General features: G+C 46.0%; 1 protein-coding gene across 2 annotated transcripts in view; it reads left to right on the top strand.

Annotated features, from left to right (window-relative positions):
• CYFIP2 (cytoplasmic FMR1 interacting protein 2) overlaps positions 1–14,254 on the top strand; it is a 127,119-nt gene extending 112,865 nt beyond the window's left edge. For both annotated transcript variants that reach the window (XM_047091924.1, XM_047091932.1), the window contains exons 28-31: positions 335–429; positions 6,089–6,327; positions 8,104–8,251; positions 11,341–14,254. In XM_047091924.1, coding sequence (XP_046947880.1) covers positions 335–429; positions 6,089–6,327; positions 8,104–8,251; positions 11,341–11,508 — 650 coding nt within the window. In that variant the 3' untranslated portion in view covers positions 11,509–14,254. The remainder of the gene's footprint in view (positions 1–334; positions 430–6,088; positions 6,328–8,103; positions 8,252–11,340) is intronic.
• The last annotated feature ends 1,410 nt before the right edge of the window (positions 14,255–15,664 follow it).

Genomic DNA, 15,664 nt, shown 5'->3' with positions numbered 1-15,664 from the left:
AATCACAGAATTAGAAGTGACACTCCAGGCCCTGTTCCTTGGTGCTTCTAGATCATCCCCAATGTGTTCCTGTCTAGCCTTCTTTTAATTTGTTCGAATGATGGGGAACTCACCGCCACACAGGGCAGATAATTCTGTTGTTGGACAGAGATAATAGAACGTTTTCCTTGTAGTGAGTCCCAATCACACTTTCCAGAACGAAGGAGAGCAATTCGACACAGTCCGTCCAAGTTTTGAAACACAGATATGTCACCGGTCCTCTGGGAGTTTTTCGTTCCTCAGGTCCCCCAGGGTGCCCTGAGTCTCATTTCCTGCTCTGCTGCTCCTTTTGCAGAAGGGGAGCGTCTGGAGGTCCGGATGAAACGCCTGGAGGCCAAGTATGCCCCTCTTCACCTGGTCCCTCTGATAGAGCGGCTGGGGACCCCTCAGGTACGATCCTTCTTTTTTTTTTTAAGATTTATTTTTATTTATTTTGAGAGAGATAGAGAGCAAGCAGGGGAGGAACAGAGAAAGAGAGGGAAACAGAATCCCAAGCAGGCTCCACACCATCAGCGCAGAGCCTGACATGGGGGTCGAACCCACAGACTGTGAGATGATGACCTGAGCTGAAATCAAGAATCGGACGCCTAACCGACTGAACCACCCAGGTGCCCCAGGTACCATACTTGTATCGTGGACTCTGAGAACCAAAAGGAACTTTAGAAGGAGAGCCTTTGGTCTAACCCCCTCATTTGACAGGCAGGGAAACTGAGGCACAGAGAGAGGAATGTCTACAAAGCCTGTTAGTGGCAGGGTCAGGTCTGGAATGAGATTTGCTATTTCTCAGGCCTGAGTTCTTTCTTCTACACCGTGTATCAGCTATTCCACCCAGAAAGAAGGAAGTCAGACAAGTATCTATAGTGCTTCTATTAGCATCAGGAATTCTATTAGTATCAGAAGTAAGTTGCCTCTCAGAATTCAACCTCCACACACCCTGAGAACCAGTGATTCACTTCTGGATATCTTTGCTGAAAAAACACAGGAACATGGATGTTGACTGTAGCATTGTTTGTTAAAGCAAAAACTAGAAACAACCAACAGAGGGTTGACTAAATAAAATGTGGTAAAGTTCATTGAATGCTCAATACTTTCTATATAATAATGAAAAGGAAAAATGAGATCTAGGTGCATCAATGTGTATCGATCATAAGAGCACAGTTAGGTGAAGAATGAATACAACAAAACCGTATCAGTGAAGCTTTTCCTGAAAGATGGTATACTCGTAGTTCATAAGAGCGGCACCCTCTGAAGAGAGATGAAAGAGACAGAGATGGGGCAGTGATCACAGGACACGTCAGCTTTATCTGTAATGCTCTAATCTTTTCAAAAGTGAATAAGCTCATGTGTTAATGCTGTAATTAAAATCAGTTTTTGCAGGGGTGCCTGGCTGGTTCAGCCAATAGAGCATGCGACTCTTGATCTCGGGGTTGTGAGTTCAAGCCCCACTTCGGGTGTAGAGATTACTTAAAAATAAAATCGTTGAAACAAAAATTAATGTTTACACACCAGTGCCAGTTGTTCTGCACATGAGGATGAGTGGGGCAGGACCCCTGCCTCAGAGAACTCAAGACAGTGGCAGGAATCAGGAAGAGAAAAGGGGAGGGACACAACGAGGATCTCGTGCTGTCTCCTCCCAAGTTGATTTGAGTGATCTGCACATTTTCAGGAGGCCAGGGGAGGAATTCCACAGGTAGAGAAATGGGGCGCCCTGGTGAGACGAGCCAGGGTGGGTGTGTGTTGTTCGCCTTTGCCAACTGTTCAAAAGGTTTGGGATTCCAGTGTGCACTCGGGCTTGCATTCCATGGGTCCTCTCTGCTCGTACCACCAAAGCTGATGAGTCTGAAGGACTCACATCCTCAGCGAGGGGGCAGAAGGCAGCCTCTTCTCTCAAAAATCAGGGCAAGTATTTGGAGCACACAGCAGGACCCGATCTGCTCCGTCCTCAGGCTCCTGAGCAGCCATCACCAGACCACCTGTGTGCCACCCACCTCCTACTGAAAACCGTGACTCAGTGTTCAGTGGCATCTGGGTCCTTGGAGTCACCACGGGGAGAATTCAGATCCTGTGGAGTATGCACACTTTTTTTTTTTTTTTTTTTTTTTGTTGGCCTTCAGAGACTGAGCAGAGGAGTCCTCTAAAGATTTCCTTTTAGGGAGAAATCCCCCAAGCCGGCGACATAGAAACGTGTCTGCTCCGCTGTTGGTGTCATCCTACAAGAATCTGGCCTCTCACATCCAGGGTTTGGCATGTGTTTCCACTTAGAAGACTGTAAATTCCTTCCCTGTTCTGGCGAACACCATTTCCTTGGGACTGTTAGAAATCTCAATTTGTCAAATGCTGAGTATTTGACCAACAAAAGCCTAGACATTCTGGAGGCTGGAGAGGAAGTGCCAGTTTTCTGTCTCCCAGCCCTCAAGGAATAGTCCAAAACTTAGTCGTCCCATAGACCGAAGAAAAGTTAACAAAATATGACCTTCCAGGCTAGCTGGGGTTCAGGGGACTCACATAATATCTAAGTGAGCAACAAGGGAGATCCTGCCACATGTTTAAAGTCAAGAGGTTTTGATGGTGTCATACTGTTAGCATTGATTTCTGGGACATACTCAGGTGACCTGATTTGATCTCCAGTGCTACCATGGAAAGCACAGTAGCCAGGGGTCCTTGTTCCAGCTTCACACCTGAATTGATGCATAATCTACTGCTAGACATTGAATATCTCAGTCTTTGTTTCCCCACCTGTGAAATGGGCTAATGGGTGTTTGGCTGCCATAGTTGAGCTGTCTTTCATGATTGTTGTGATGAACAAAAATAAGTTAAAAGACTTTCAAAAAACACAAAGGATGATACCAAGGATATCGAGATACCATTCTCTTCCAAAGGGCACTAAACGTAATCAGAGTGTTCCGTGAAGAAATTTATTTCCACATTTATTTTCACAGATGCTTTTTCTGTTCTCTTGTTAACTCAGACAAGAACGGCAGGAAGAGAGAGAAAAATCCCCCCCATTGAGTTAGGCTAGAAAAGAACTGGATGAAATGTATATGAAACACATCTCATATATATGTACATAACACCAAGTCACAAATTGAGGGCCTTTGCTGCAAACAATCATTAGTGCACTTTTTTCAAAGCAAAAAGGAAAAAGGACATGAAAGAAAACTCACACCCTGAAAAGTATAAATGCCAACAAAGAGTGAAAGTGTTCAACCTTACCAGTAATCACTGAAATGGAAATTAAAAGACTAGGGTACAATTTTTCATCTCTCAAGTTGGCAAAGAACTTTGCTTACTGGTAACAGAGTGCTAGTGAGGGTAAAAAGTGCGGACTTCACGCAGGGTACAGAGTGCTTCTGCCTGTCTGCAGACCAGTGTGCTGCTATGTAGCAAAAGCCTTTTAAAATATGTACACACTTCAACTGCATCGTCCTACTCCTCCTTCTAGGATTTTATCCTAAGAAAGTGATCAGAGATAAGCTTAAAAAGAATTACATAGGAGGACAGTTGCTTAAGAATTGTCTGCAATAATGAAAATTTGTAAACACTTTAAAATAATCAGAGTAGAAGACTCAAGGGGCGCCTGGGTGGCTCAGTTGGTTAAGTGTTCCGACTTTGGCTCAGGTCATGATCTCACAGTTCGTGAGTTCGAGCCCCGTGTCAGGCTCTGTGCTGACAGCTCCAAGCCTGGAGCTTGCTTCCGATTCTGTGTCTCCCTCTCTCTGCCCGTCCCTTGATCATGCTCGCTCGCTCGCTCTCTCTCTCTCTCTCAAAAATAAATAAGCATAAAAAATATAAAAATAAAAAAAGTGTAGAAGACTCGATAAATGATGATATATCAATGGCCATTTTATGTAACCATTAAAAATTAGAGTACTGAAAATATTGAAGGAAATAGTTTTCTTAGATTGCTGCTATCTGAAGAGAAAAAAAGCAAGATAAACAAATTCTGTTAAATATAGATGCATACACACACTCACATACATAAACACAAATCATACATCCATGCTCTAGTAAACCTCATTTCCTAGACGTGACGTGTTACACATTTCTAGGTAATGGGGTTCATGGGAGATTTTTATTTTCTTATAATGTTTTGAAAATGTTTTTCCATATTTATCCAAGTGACTGTGTTACTTTCACAGCTCCCTCCCAGGAGAAACTGTAAGGGTAAATGCTTCTCCAAGGCAAAGGGACAAAGCCCCTAAACCATTTCAGTCTCAGGCCCTTTGGTTGGTTGTAGCGGGGAGGTCACCAGAGTTCAAAGTCTGTGTACAAATTTATAAACCCATTGCTGATTTTTCCCCAACACGATTGTCAGGCCCTGGGGATTGATTCAGACTACGTAGATGCCCAGGAGATTAATTAGTGAACCAGAATTGTCTGTGTTAACTGATGAAGAGGAATATCCATGACTTGAGAACAAATATGGGTCCTTTATTTATTTACTGAGCACCTTCCCTGTACCAGGCCCTCTCTTTCTGAGTGGAGAGCCCTTTCAGGGTCCAAATACCAGTCTAGAGCGTTGCCTGGTAAGAACAGAATGAAACACCAGCTTCAGGATTCTTTTGAAGACACTTCTAGCCAACTGTGACAAATTAAATGGTCTCTTCTCTGCTCAGGAGCTTTCTCTGCCTATAGAATCAATATGAGTCAGCCTGAATCAGGGTTCCCTCTCCTTCATGTTTGAAACACAAATTTGTCTTCCCCAATTTACGTTTTTTTTTGTGTGTGCTAGACTTCTTTCAGTTTATAGTTGTCATGACAACTAAGCCCATAGCCCATTTTCCTAATGGGCTCCAGCATTGTGTTTCCTGATTTATTTCCTTCTGTGGATTAATTTAGAGATTGCTCTCCTTCTAGGGGCTCCAGTGTGATAGCTTAAAGGGAGAAGTCAGGTAGGCCCCTTCCAGGCACTCTGTGAAATGAGCTCTCTGGGGAGACTTCCTTCTGGAGAGCTGACCCCGTGAGTGCCATGTGGACCTCTCCATCTCAGAGACCAGTACTCTTTAGCCTTGTCCCAAGATTTGGAGACCTTACTTTGACCTTAAATGTTAATGTCTGTCTACCATTTGCAGATGGTTTTGAGATCTCTACCCCTAGACATTTTTACTCATAATGTAGACAGTAATGTGTTTTGATGTGCTTGTCTAGCCGGCTGATTATTAGAGATGCAGTAACCAGGACCTACATGTGAAGCCAGTTTAAATTATTAATAGAGATAGTTTACAATGGTTAAAGGATTTCTAATAGGAGATGATCCTGTAAAATCAGTGGCAAATGTTTAAAGAGTAACATATGCTTTTTGTAGAACATTCAACTGTACAGAAGTATTTAAAGTAAAAAGTGAAAATCCTGTGTGCTTCGCCAAGCCTATCTGCTCCCACAGTTGACATTTCCTTCTAAACTATCTTACACACACACACACACACACACACACACACACACACACCACATATAGTTTTGTTTGTCTATGGGATTGTATGTTGTTGATGTGTTTAATAGGATTATAGTATACATCCTTTTTTGAAACTTGCTGTGTATTCACGTAACAATTTAAGCCATAGATCTAGACTAGGGTTCAAATCCAAGCTTTTACTGCTCACTGGCTGCCTCTCTGAACATCAGTTTCTTCATCTGTACAACGGGGATAACAGTGTCAGTGTTTCATGGGATCGTTCCCTCTTTCATGGGGTTGATGTGAGGTATAAGTAGCTTAGAACAGGCCTGACGTGTTACACACACACTCAGTGAGTGTGAACTGGTAGTAGTTTCATCTCAGTCTTTGCAGTGGATGCATGACATTCCATGATGTGATAGACGTGGATTTTTTTAATGGACTCTTCCTCTTTGATGGCTCCTACATTTTACTTACCACAAGTAAGTCTTGCCACAAGACCCCCTACTATTGCACTAAGGTTTACAAAGTTAGTGCCCTGCTGTGGGTGAATGAATCCCAGGTACAGCCAGCTGTAGGGTTTGGGAATCCCCCATGAGAGGTGGAAGACAGGGTCTGAGGTAAGGCTAGAAGGTTTATGCACTCTTCTGTTCCCAGCAAATCGCCATCGCCCGGGAGGGCGACCTGCTGACCAAGGAGCGGTTGTGCTGCGGCCTGTCCATGTTTGAGGTCATCCTGACGCGCATCCGGAGCTACCTACAGGACCCCATCTGGCGGGGCCCACCGCCCACCAATGGCGTCATGCACGTCGATGAGTGTGTAGAGTTCCACCGGCTCTGGAGTGCCATGCAGTTCGTCTACTGCATCCCTGTGGGGACCAACGAGTTCACAGCCGAGTGAGTACCCTCCGGGAAGGCTGGGTCACCGCCCGATGTGTGTGTCTCCCCCGACCAAGAGTCACCAGGCTACCAGAGCTCACCCAGAAAGGTGGGCAGGGGCAGATTGTCCAATAGCTGCTCGCTGAATACATAGATGTGCCAGGTGCTGGACAGACACCAGTACTGAGCAAAAGTAGATGGTTCCTGGCCTCATGGGGTTTACAAGGCTGAGCAGAGACAACATGCATAGACATAAGGCACATTGAATGAGGTTGCTTGGCAGGAAGGGCAGGAAGGGTGACAGGTGCCTGAGAAGAGAGCAGAGTGAGTTTTTGGAATGTAAATCACACAGTAGATCTGAGCCTTGAACATTGCCTGGGATTCAACCCTTAGAGGGGAGGAGAGGACATTCCAGGAAGAGCAACAAGTGGTTGGAGGCAGAGGAGTGTGTGCGTGAGCATGTGCCCTGGGGTCGAGGACCCCTCAGGGACTGGTTTTTCCAAGACCGGAAGCTGCCCTGATCATGTGGGCAGGAGGGAGCCCTGCTGAGGCTTTGTCACTGAGAAGCCCAGTGTCCACCTCACCCCTCACAAAATTCCAGGATTCATAGAAAAGAGAGCAAGGCCTCCCCAGCTGAGGTTCATGCCCTAACTTGCTCACACAGTCCTGCCTCATGAGGCCTACACTCCTGAAAACCAGGAAGCCTTCTAGAGTAACCCAGTCCTACCCCCAGAGAAGACAGAAGCAGATTCCAGTTCTTCCTTCACTCACCCAGCTACACACACCAAGAACAGAGTGGTGAAGAAGACAAGTCCTATCCTCCTGGAGAACAAGCAAGTGAGAGGCAGAGAATCCTGGAGGCAGTGGTGCTGGGAGTGGGCCGGGAAAGCTGTTTTCAGAGCAGCTGCTGGGCCTTCCCTTTAGCACGGTGATGGGGAAGCAGGGAAACCTGCCCATCGGGCTGCAGCTGCTGCTTGAGAACAAGAAAACAGCAGAGAGACGACCCCACGGCCTCCCAAATCGCCCAAGATGCTGCTGCGTGCAGGAGGCATGCAGGCTGAGCCTCACCAGCCCAGGAGGACTCACAGCTCCCCCCCACCCCACACCAATAGTGTCTGCTCATCCACACACCGTGCCCCATCCCTGCCCTCTGAGCCTGCATGGGCCACTTGGTCCCCTGGTTTGAGATGGTCCTTCGCCTCACAAGCATTCCTGTAGTTCCTTTACAGAGAGGCCAGACAGATTCTCATCTGAATTCTTTTTTTTTTAATTTTTTTTTTTTATTTATTTTTGGGACAGAGAGAGACAGAGCATGAACGGGGGAGGGGCAGAGAGAGAGGGAGACACAGAATCGGAAACAGGCTCCAGGCTCTGAGCCATCAGCCCAGAGCCCGACGCGGGGCTCGAACTCCCGGACCGCCAGATCGTGACCTGGCTGAAGTCGGACGCTTAACCAACTGCGCCACCCAGGCGCCCCTCATCTGAATTCTAATCAGCCACATAAATCTCAAGGACTGGTTGAATTTTCTTCCCTGCAAATTTGTTTTCCGCAAAGGTGATTTTTCCATCAGTGGCTAATAGGCTGACACCTCTTTGTGGTTAGGAGGATTTATAACGTAACCACGGTCCCTGGAACAAATGAACGTATGCTCACATCTTCCCTTGTACCCACTTTACAGATGAAGAGGATTGACCCAGGGATGGGCTTGCTCACTGTCTGTACTCCTGGCCCCAGAGCCCTCCCCCTGCCCTTCCCTGCCCCTCACTCTAGCTGCTTCCTCTCCCCACTCCCAGGCAGTGTTTTGGTGACGGTCTGAACTGGGCCGGCTGCTCCATCATCGTCCTGCTGGGCCAGCAGCGTCGCTTCGACCTGTTTGACTTCTGTTACCACCTGCTAAAAGTACAGAGGCAGGACGGGAAGGATGAGGTCATTAAGAATGTGGTAAGCAGCTCATGGGTGGGGCCAGGGAGGCGGGGCCGGGCCTGACAGGCAGGCTTTCATCTGAAAAGGAGGGTGAGCCGCTTGTGGAGGCCAAGTCCCCACACCACAGGTAGGTACAAAGATGCTCAGTGGCCGGGGACCTTCTTATAGGAAGCCATGAGTCACTTGCTCATAACCTGCTGGGATGAATCAGGTCACCCCGCAGGGCTGGGCCGGGCTCCAGACCTGAATTACCCCTTCCCAGTGCCAGTCAGACTGCTGATACCGGTGCCTCATCCACACAAACTCTCACTGAACACGGAAGTCGTACAGGCACGGGGATGGGAAAAATGCGGCCATGGAGTAAGCGGGGCCGCTGGGGTGCACTGACAAGGGCTGTCTAAATTGGGCTGAGGGGACAGGCAGGGAGGGGTGGCCAGAGAAGGCGTCTCATGGAGACAGCACTTGAGCTGAGTCCAGAATGACCAGCAGCCAATAACCAGGCAAAAAATGGGGTGCAGCGTGGGGAGGATGTTCCAGACAGAGGGAACAGCCATAGCTAATGCACAGAGACATGAAGATGTGTGGCTGGAATAGAGCGTGGGTCTCTAGGACTAGCTGAAAGGAGAAGGAAGCAGGAGCTACCTCATAAAGGGTGTTTGTTTTATTTGTGTTTGTTTTTTGCCATTGTGGTAGAACATACAAAACACATCAAAGTTGCCATCTTAACCATCTTTAAGTGTGTGGTGCTGTGGCATTGGGCACGCTCACTCTGTCACGCAGCCGTCACCACCTTCCATCTCCAGAACTTTTTCAGCTTCCCAAACTGAAGCACTGTTCCCATTGAACTCTAACTCCCTAGTCTCCCCTCCCCCAAGACTCTGGTAACCACCTTTCCGCCTTCTGTCTCTAGGATCTGACTACGCCAGGGACTCACATAGGAGGAATCATACAGTATTTGTCCTTTTGTGACTGGATTATTCCATGTGCTCCAGGTTTACCACGTTGTAGCTTGAATCAGAATTTTCTTCATTTTTAAGGCTGAATAATATTCTAGTGTATGCATATACCACATTTTGTTTATCCATTCATCACTGATGAACCCTTGAGTTGCTTCCACTTTTTGGCTATTGTGAACATGCTGCTGTGGTCATGAGTGTACAGATATTTGTTCAGGTTCCTGCTTTCATTTCTTTTGTATATACCTAGGAAGTGGAATTGCTGGGTCATATGCTAACTCCATTTTTTTTTTAAGTTTATTTATTTATTTTGAGAGAGAGAGAGAAAGAGAGAGCATGGGCCGGGGGTTGGGGGCAGAGAGAGAGGGAAAGAGAGAATCCCAATCAGGCTCTACACTGTCAGCACAGAGCCCAGTGTGGGGCTCAGTCCCACGAACTGTGAGCTCATGACCTGAGCCAAAATCAAAAGTTGGACACTTGACCAACTGAGCCACCCAGACACCCCGCTAATTCTATTTTTAATGTTTGAGGAACTGCCATACCATTTTCAGTAGTGGCTGCACCATTTTACATTCCCACCAGCAATGCACAAGTTCCAGTTTTTCCCCATCCTTCCTAGCCCTTGTTATTCTCTGGGGTTTTTGGTAATAGCCATCATAATGGATGTGGAGGGGTATCTCATTCTGGTTTTGATTCCCATTTCCTAATGACTAGTAATGTTGAGAATCTTTTCATGTGCTTATCAGCTGCTTGTTTATCCTCTTTGGAGAAATGGCTATTCAAGTCCTTTGCTCACTTTTTTTTTTTAAGATGTATTTTATTTTTACAGAGAAAGCACGCATGCAAATGGGAGAGAGTGGCAGAGAGAGGGGGAGAGAGAGAGAGAGAGAGAGAGAGAGAGAGAGAGAGAATCTTAAGCAGACTCCATGCTCAGCGTAGAGCCCAACACAGGGGCTCGATCCCATGACCCTGGGATCACGACCTGAGCCAAAATCAAGAGTCAGACGCTCAACTGACTGAGCCACCCAGGTGCCCCTTTGGCTCACTTTTTAATTGGATTGGTTTTTGTTGTGTATATATATATACATTTATATTTATATATTCTGGATATTATGTATATTTATGTGTTCTGGATATATATTCTGGATATGTTTATATATTCTGGATATGTTTATATATTCTGAATATTAGTCCCTTATCAGATAATTGACTTGCAGATACTTTCTCCCATTCCATGGGTTGCCTGTTCACTCCGTTAATAGTGTCCTTTGATGCAAACAAGTTTTTAATTTTGATGTAGTTCAGTTTATGTTTTCTTTTTTTTTAATTTTTTTTAATGTTTATTTATTTTTGAGACAGAGAGAAACAGAGCATGAATGGGGGAGGGTCAGAGAGAGAGGGAGACACAGAATCTGAAGCAGGCTCCAGGCTCTGAGCTGTCAGCACAGAGCCCGACGTGGGGCTCGAACTCACGGACCATGAGATCATGACCTGAGCTGAAGTCGGACGCTTAACTGACTGAGCCACCCAGGCACCCCTATGTTTTCTTTTATTACTTGTTCTTTTGGTGTCACATTTAAGAAATCATTGCCAAACTCAGTTTCATGAAGCTTTTCCTCCATGTTTTCTTCTGAGTTTTATAGTTTCAGCTCCTATGTTTAGGTCTTTAAACCATTTCAACGTTTGTTTTTGGTTTTTGTTTTTATGTTGTGTAAGGTAAGGATCCAGCTTCATTCTTTACATGTGAATATCCAGTTTTCCCAGCACCATTTATTGAAAACACCATACTGTCTCCATTGAATGTTTTTTGCACCCTTGTTAAAAATCCTTTGACCATATATGGAGGAGTTTATTTCTTGGCTGTCTATTCCATTGATTTGTGTGTCTGTCTTCATTCCAGTGCCATACTATTTTGATGACTGTAGCTTTGTAGTAAGTTTCAAAACTCACAAAGGGCTTTATGGCCAAGTTAAGATTTGATTGCTTAGTTCTGGAAACCCATACAAGGCCTTTAAGCAAGAGAGTGATGTGATCATTGAAGCATCAAGACCCTGGACCCCAACCTCACTGAACTCTTCTCTTGCTCTTCCTTTTTTTTCCCCTCTGTCCCTTCCTCCTGCCCCTAACCTGCACATCCCTGTCCTTCTGCAGCCACTGAAGAAGATGGCAGACAGAATTAGGAAGTACCAGATCTTGAACAATGAGGTTTTTGCCATCCTGAACAAGTACATGAAGTCCGTGGAGACGGACAGCTCCACCGTAGAGCACGTACGTTGCTTCCAGCCACCCATCCACCAGTCCTTGGCCACCACCTGCTAGGCGGAAGGTCCTGCAGACCCTCGACCTGGAGGAGAAGAAGCAGGAGAGAGAAAGCCATGGCCAGCCTGCAACAGGGTCCTCCTGGACAGCATATGGGATAGGCCTGGACACAAACGAGAACCTCCCCAAACACATCTACACCTCCCAAGGGCTGGGCCTGTGCATGCTCTCCCATGACATCTCCATGGTGGTTTCTCCATAGCGTAAATGAAAAAAAAAAAAAAATCAAAAGAAACAGGGCAGTATGTGCTTTTTCTTTTCTTTTTTCCCCTCAGCTGTATTAAGAGCCCTAGTCTCACCCCTTCTCCATCTCACAGCCCCACCCCACATCCATGGTTGCTTCTCAAGACCTCCTCCCAAATGGTGACCTCCTACCCAGTGCCCACACGTGACCTCAGAAGTGAAGTCTCAGAGCGGAGAAAAGAGCATGGCCATAACCCGAGATACCAGCCTGAGCTGACAGGAGTATGTCCACGTACCGACTTCCTCTCCTCCTCTGGCTCCCTCCCCTCATTTTCCCAGGTGACATCTCCCCCTGCTCTGGGTGCCAAGGATTCTAGCACCCACAGCAGTCATGGACCAGACACTGAGAGCCATGGGAAACAGAAGACGAGGTTCCTGGTACTGACACCATGATAGATGGTGGTGGCCCTGGCTGTCCCTGGACTCCCCAAACCCCACTCCCCTCTCAGGTGCTCCTAGAGAGAACTCAGAAGTGCATTCATAATCGTATCTTACTTAGTGAAGTTATGGTAGGAAGATGGTCAGGCCTGTTGTGCAGAAACAGTATTTATTAACACAGCCAGGAATTCCATAGCCCCAAACAGAAAGCCATTAGACCATCTCAGCTTGGTGAGGAGGTGGTTCCTTTATTCATCAATCAAATACTGTGAGCACCAAGCTGCACAGGGCAGTGGATGCTGGGGATGCAGCATGGAACAAGTCAGTCATGCACTGCCCACCGCATTAGCCAGTGACCAAATTAGGGACAACTTCTCTGCACAGACTCTCATCAAGGAACACTCCCACGAGAAAGAAAATATTAAGGGGTTATTTCAACAGAAGCCCAAAACATATTGGAGTCAGGGAGGTGAGGAATATAAATAACACTTGTCAGTGAGCTTTTAGTACCAGGATGCACTCCCAGAAAAGGAGTCCTGTTCTACTGAATCAGTACTTCCATTGTCCTAGAAGCTGAAAGATTCCTGGGACATTTTATCTTTTACTCTCAACATCCTTAGTTCTCTTTAACTTAGATTTTGAGGCCTGGGGCATATCGCACAGGGGCATATCTATGTGCATTTCTCAGACTCAACCAAAAGTCTGCAGAATCTCCCAGTGAGCGTAGGGAGACTGGTTAGAAGGATGGAAGGCTTTGGGAATGAATGTCTCATTACAGAGCACCTCTTGCTCAAAGAAGCCTGGGACCCTGAGCTTGTAAGAAAATAAAAGTGAGACATTTGATATCTCATCCCCAACCCAGGGAGGAAAAGAAAAGTGAGAAAAATAAAACAATAATGATCCCCTCCCTTAGGGTGGATGAATGGAAATGGTTACCATTAACAGATGGCCCATTTTAACCCCATGGAAAGAGCAAAACAGTCCATAGCAAGAGGTTGTGTGATACACTGTGCCCACCAGGGAGGAAAGAAGGGCTCATCAAATGTGGTCCAAAGGCCTATATCAACATGTCCTGAGACTAGCACATTGGATGCAGATTCCTGGGCCGTACCTCAAACCAATTAACCAGAGTAAGGGAAATCTGCACTATCCACAAGCCCTCTTTGTTGTACTGTTACACAAGGAAATCTGAGGACCACTGCTGTAGAGGGTCTTTCCACCACTAGGGCTTTGAGCTCCTTCTGAGCCATGAAAGAAAATATTTGTAGGTAGGAAAGTGATTCAGGGTGGACCGGCAGATCCTCTCATCCTTAGATGCGACTTCCTATTCTGATTTTTTAATTTTTTTCTTCTTGGTGACCATAGATGCGCCAAAGGCAAAAGGGAGAGGCTACACACACCGCATGATAGAACTACATGGTGGAACACACCTTTAAAACCCACCAAAAAAAAATCTCTAAGCTGCAGAGAATCTTCAGTCCTGTTCGGGGACAGTGGCTCTTTCAGATAGGTGACTGGCTATTAAGTCCTAGAGATTATTCCAAATCCATGATCATTGCCTTTGTGGAGACTTGGGTCATCCATTTGAGGAGACTGCTATTTCAATAACCTGTCCTTCCTGTTCTGCATCTGTAACCCTGAATTTGACCCCTTGGGTAGAATCCTATTATCCTCAAGAGACTTGATCCTGGTAAATTGAGGTCTTCACCTAAATGAAAGACATTTCATTTCCCTGGCTCGCCAGCAACATTTATTTATGAATACCAAACAGCTTTAATATTCTTTCCTCCCTGGTATTACTGCCTCCTTTTGATTTGATTTTTTTGTGTGTCTAAGAAGCAGGAAAAAAAAAATCTTAGGTTTTAAAAAGTTTTAAAAAAATTGTTTCAGAAACTGTCAAATGTACCATATTTGTATTAAGAGTTGTTGGGAATTTTTGTACAATGAATTTACATTTATTTATGGTGACTTATATTTACGCTTGTGATCAAATCATGATGTTAAATTCTTAAATCATATTTGCTATGCAGCTGAAGATGATATTTTGCTTTGTATTTTGGGGTACCTGTGTTGAGTTGATAAACATTTCCATCTCTACATCTCCATTAAAACTTCCAAACCAGCATCTTGGTCTTGATTCCTGGTCCTGTTCCAGGGCTCCTTGATCTGTGGAAGGCCACATGAACACCGATGACTGAGGAAACAGTCTGAAAGAAAATGGAAGGTGATAAAGGTATAGCTGGTCATTGTGCCCTAAACTAATGGCTGGCTTTGCTTTCTTGCTGGAGGCATTACCTTTACAAATTGGTTTATACTAGATAAGATACTGGCAATAGTTGCTGCTCTTCAGAATTCCATGGCCTCACTGAGTGATCTCTATTTTAAGAGGAAGGATGGGAACTAATGTGTGCAGGCAGCATGCTAAGTCCTATTCTTACATTCCTTTAAATCAGCCACAGTCACTTTATGTGCTGTATCCCACCTTGGACAGACAAGGCTGTGCAGTGTGTTCACTTTCACACCGTTGCTAAGTGACCACTCTGATTGGAACCCAGCTTCAAAGCCTGAGCTTTTGCTGTCATGCTAATGGACTGGTCAAACAGTCCCGACCCCAAAACTAGACTTCGGGCCACTGGACTTTGCAGGGCTTTGGGTGAGGGAGATTGAGCAGAGCCTGGGATCAGGAGGAGGCCCAGCATGGTAGCAAGGGAGTTACCAGGCTGAAGGTACCTCTCACACTCCTCGGAAAGGATGACACCAGTGTGTGGAGTCCCATGTTTTTCACAGCAGCAGCTTTCCCAAAGGCCACTCACAAAGACGAGTCCTAGGTCATTGGTGACTCCCCCTCGCCTGTGGCCTGGGGTAACCCTCTAATCTCTCAGGGCCTCCATTTCCTTGTCTTCAAATTGGACAAAATGATCTGAGGTCCTTTCCAGCTCTAATATCCTGATTTCAGGTAATGTCCCAGTGGCCTACATTGAGGGGCCTACTTCACAAACTTGAAGACTTTCTCAGCCATGTGTTGCCACTTCCACGGATTCTCATCGTTAGAGGTTGTACATTTGAGCTGGTGTAGTTGGGGCACAGTTGGTATTAGTCCTGAAAGATGCTCAGTGGTAAGAGGGTTCTGTGGTCACATGGACGTGGGGAACGGCTCATGCTGTTTCCCTTCTCGAAGATCCGCAATGCTCTGAGTCCTGCAGCCTAATCAGCCTGGAATAACACCACATCACGCAGTGACCATGACTTCGGAAACCCCTTTCTCTGCAACACGAATGATCCTCTCATGGAACATACCTTGAAAACTACTGGGCTAAAAACATGGAAGTCTGTGTTAGATGCAAACAAAACAACAAGCACCAAAAACTCCCACAGGGACGCGTGGGTGACTCGGGCGACAGACTCTTGGTCTCAGCTCAGGTCATGATCTCACAGTTTGTGAGTTCGAGTCCCACATTGGGCTCTGTGCTGATAGTGCTGAGCTTGCTTGGGATTCTCTTTCTCCCTCTTTCTCTATGCCGCTACCCTATTTGCA

The sequence above is a fragment of the Lynx rufus genome, unplaced genomic scaffold (genome assembly GCF_022079265.1).
Source record: "Lynx rufus isolate CCGP_SWC_20201006 ecotype Redwood Valley unplaced genomic scaffold, mLynRuf1.p SCAF_1, whole genome shotgun sequence".
In the NCBI taxonomy this organism is placed as follows: Eukaryota; Metazoa; Chordata; class Mammalia; order Carnivora; family Felidae; genus Lynx; species Lynx rufus.
This window is presented reverse-complemented; position numbering and strand designations above follow the sequence as displayed.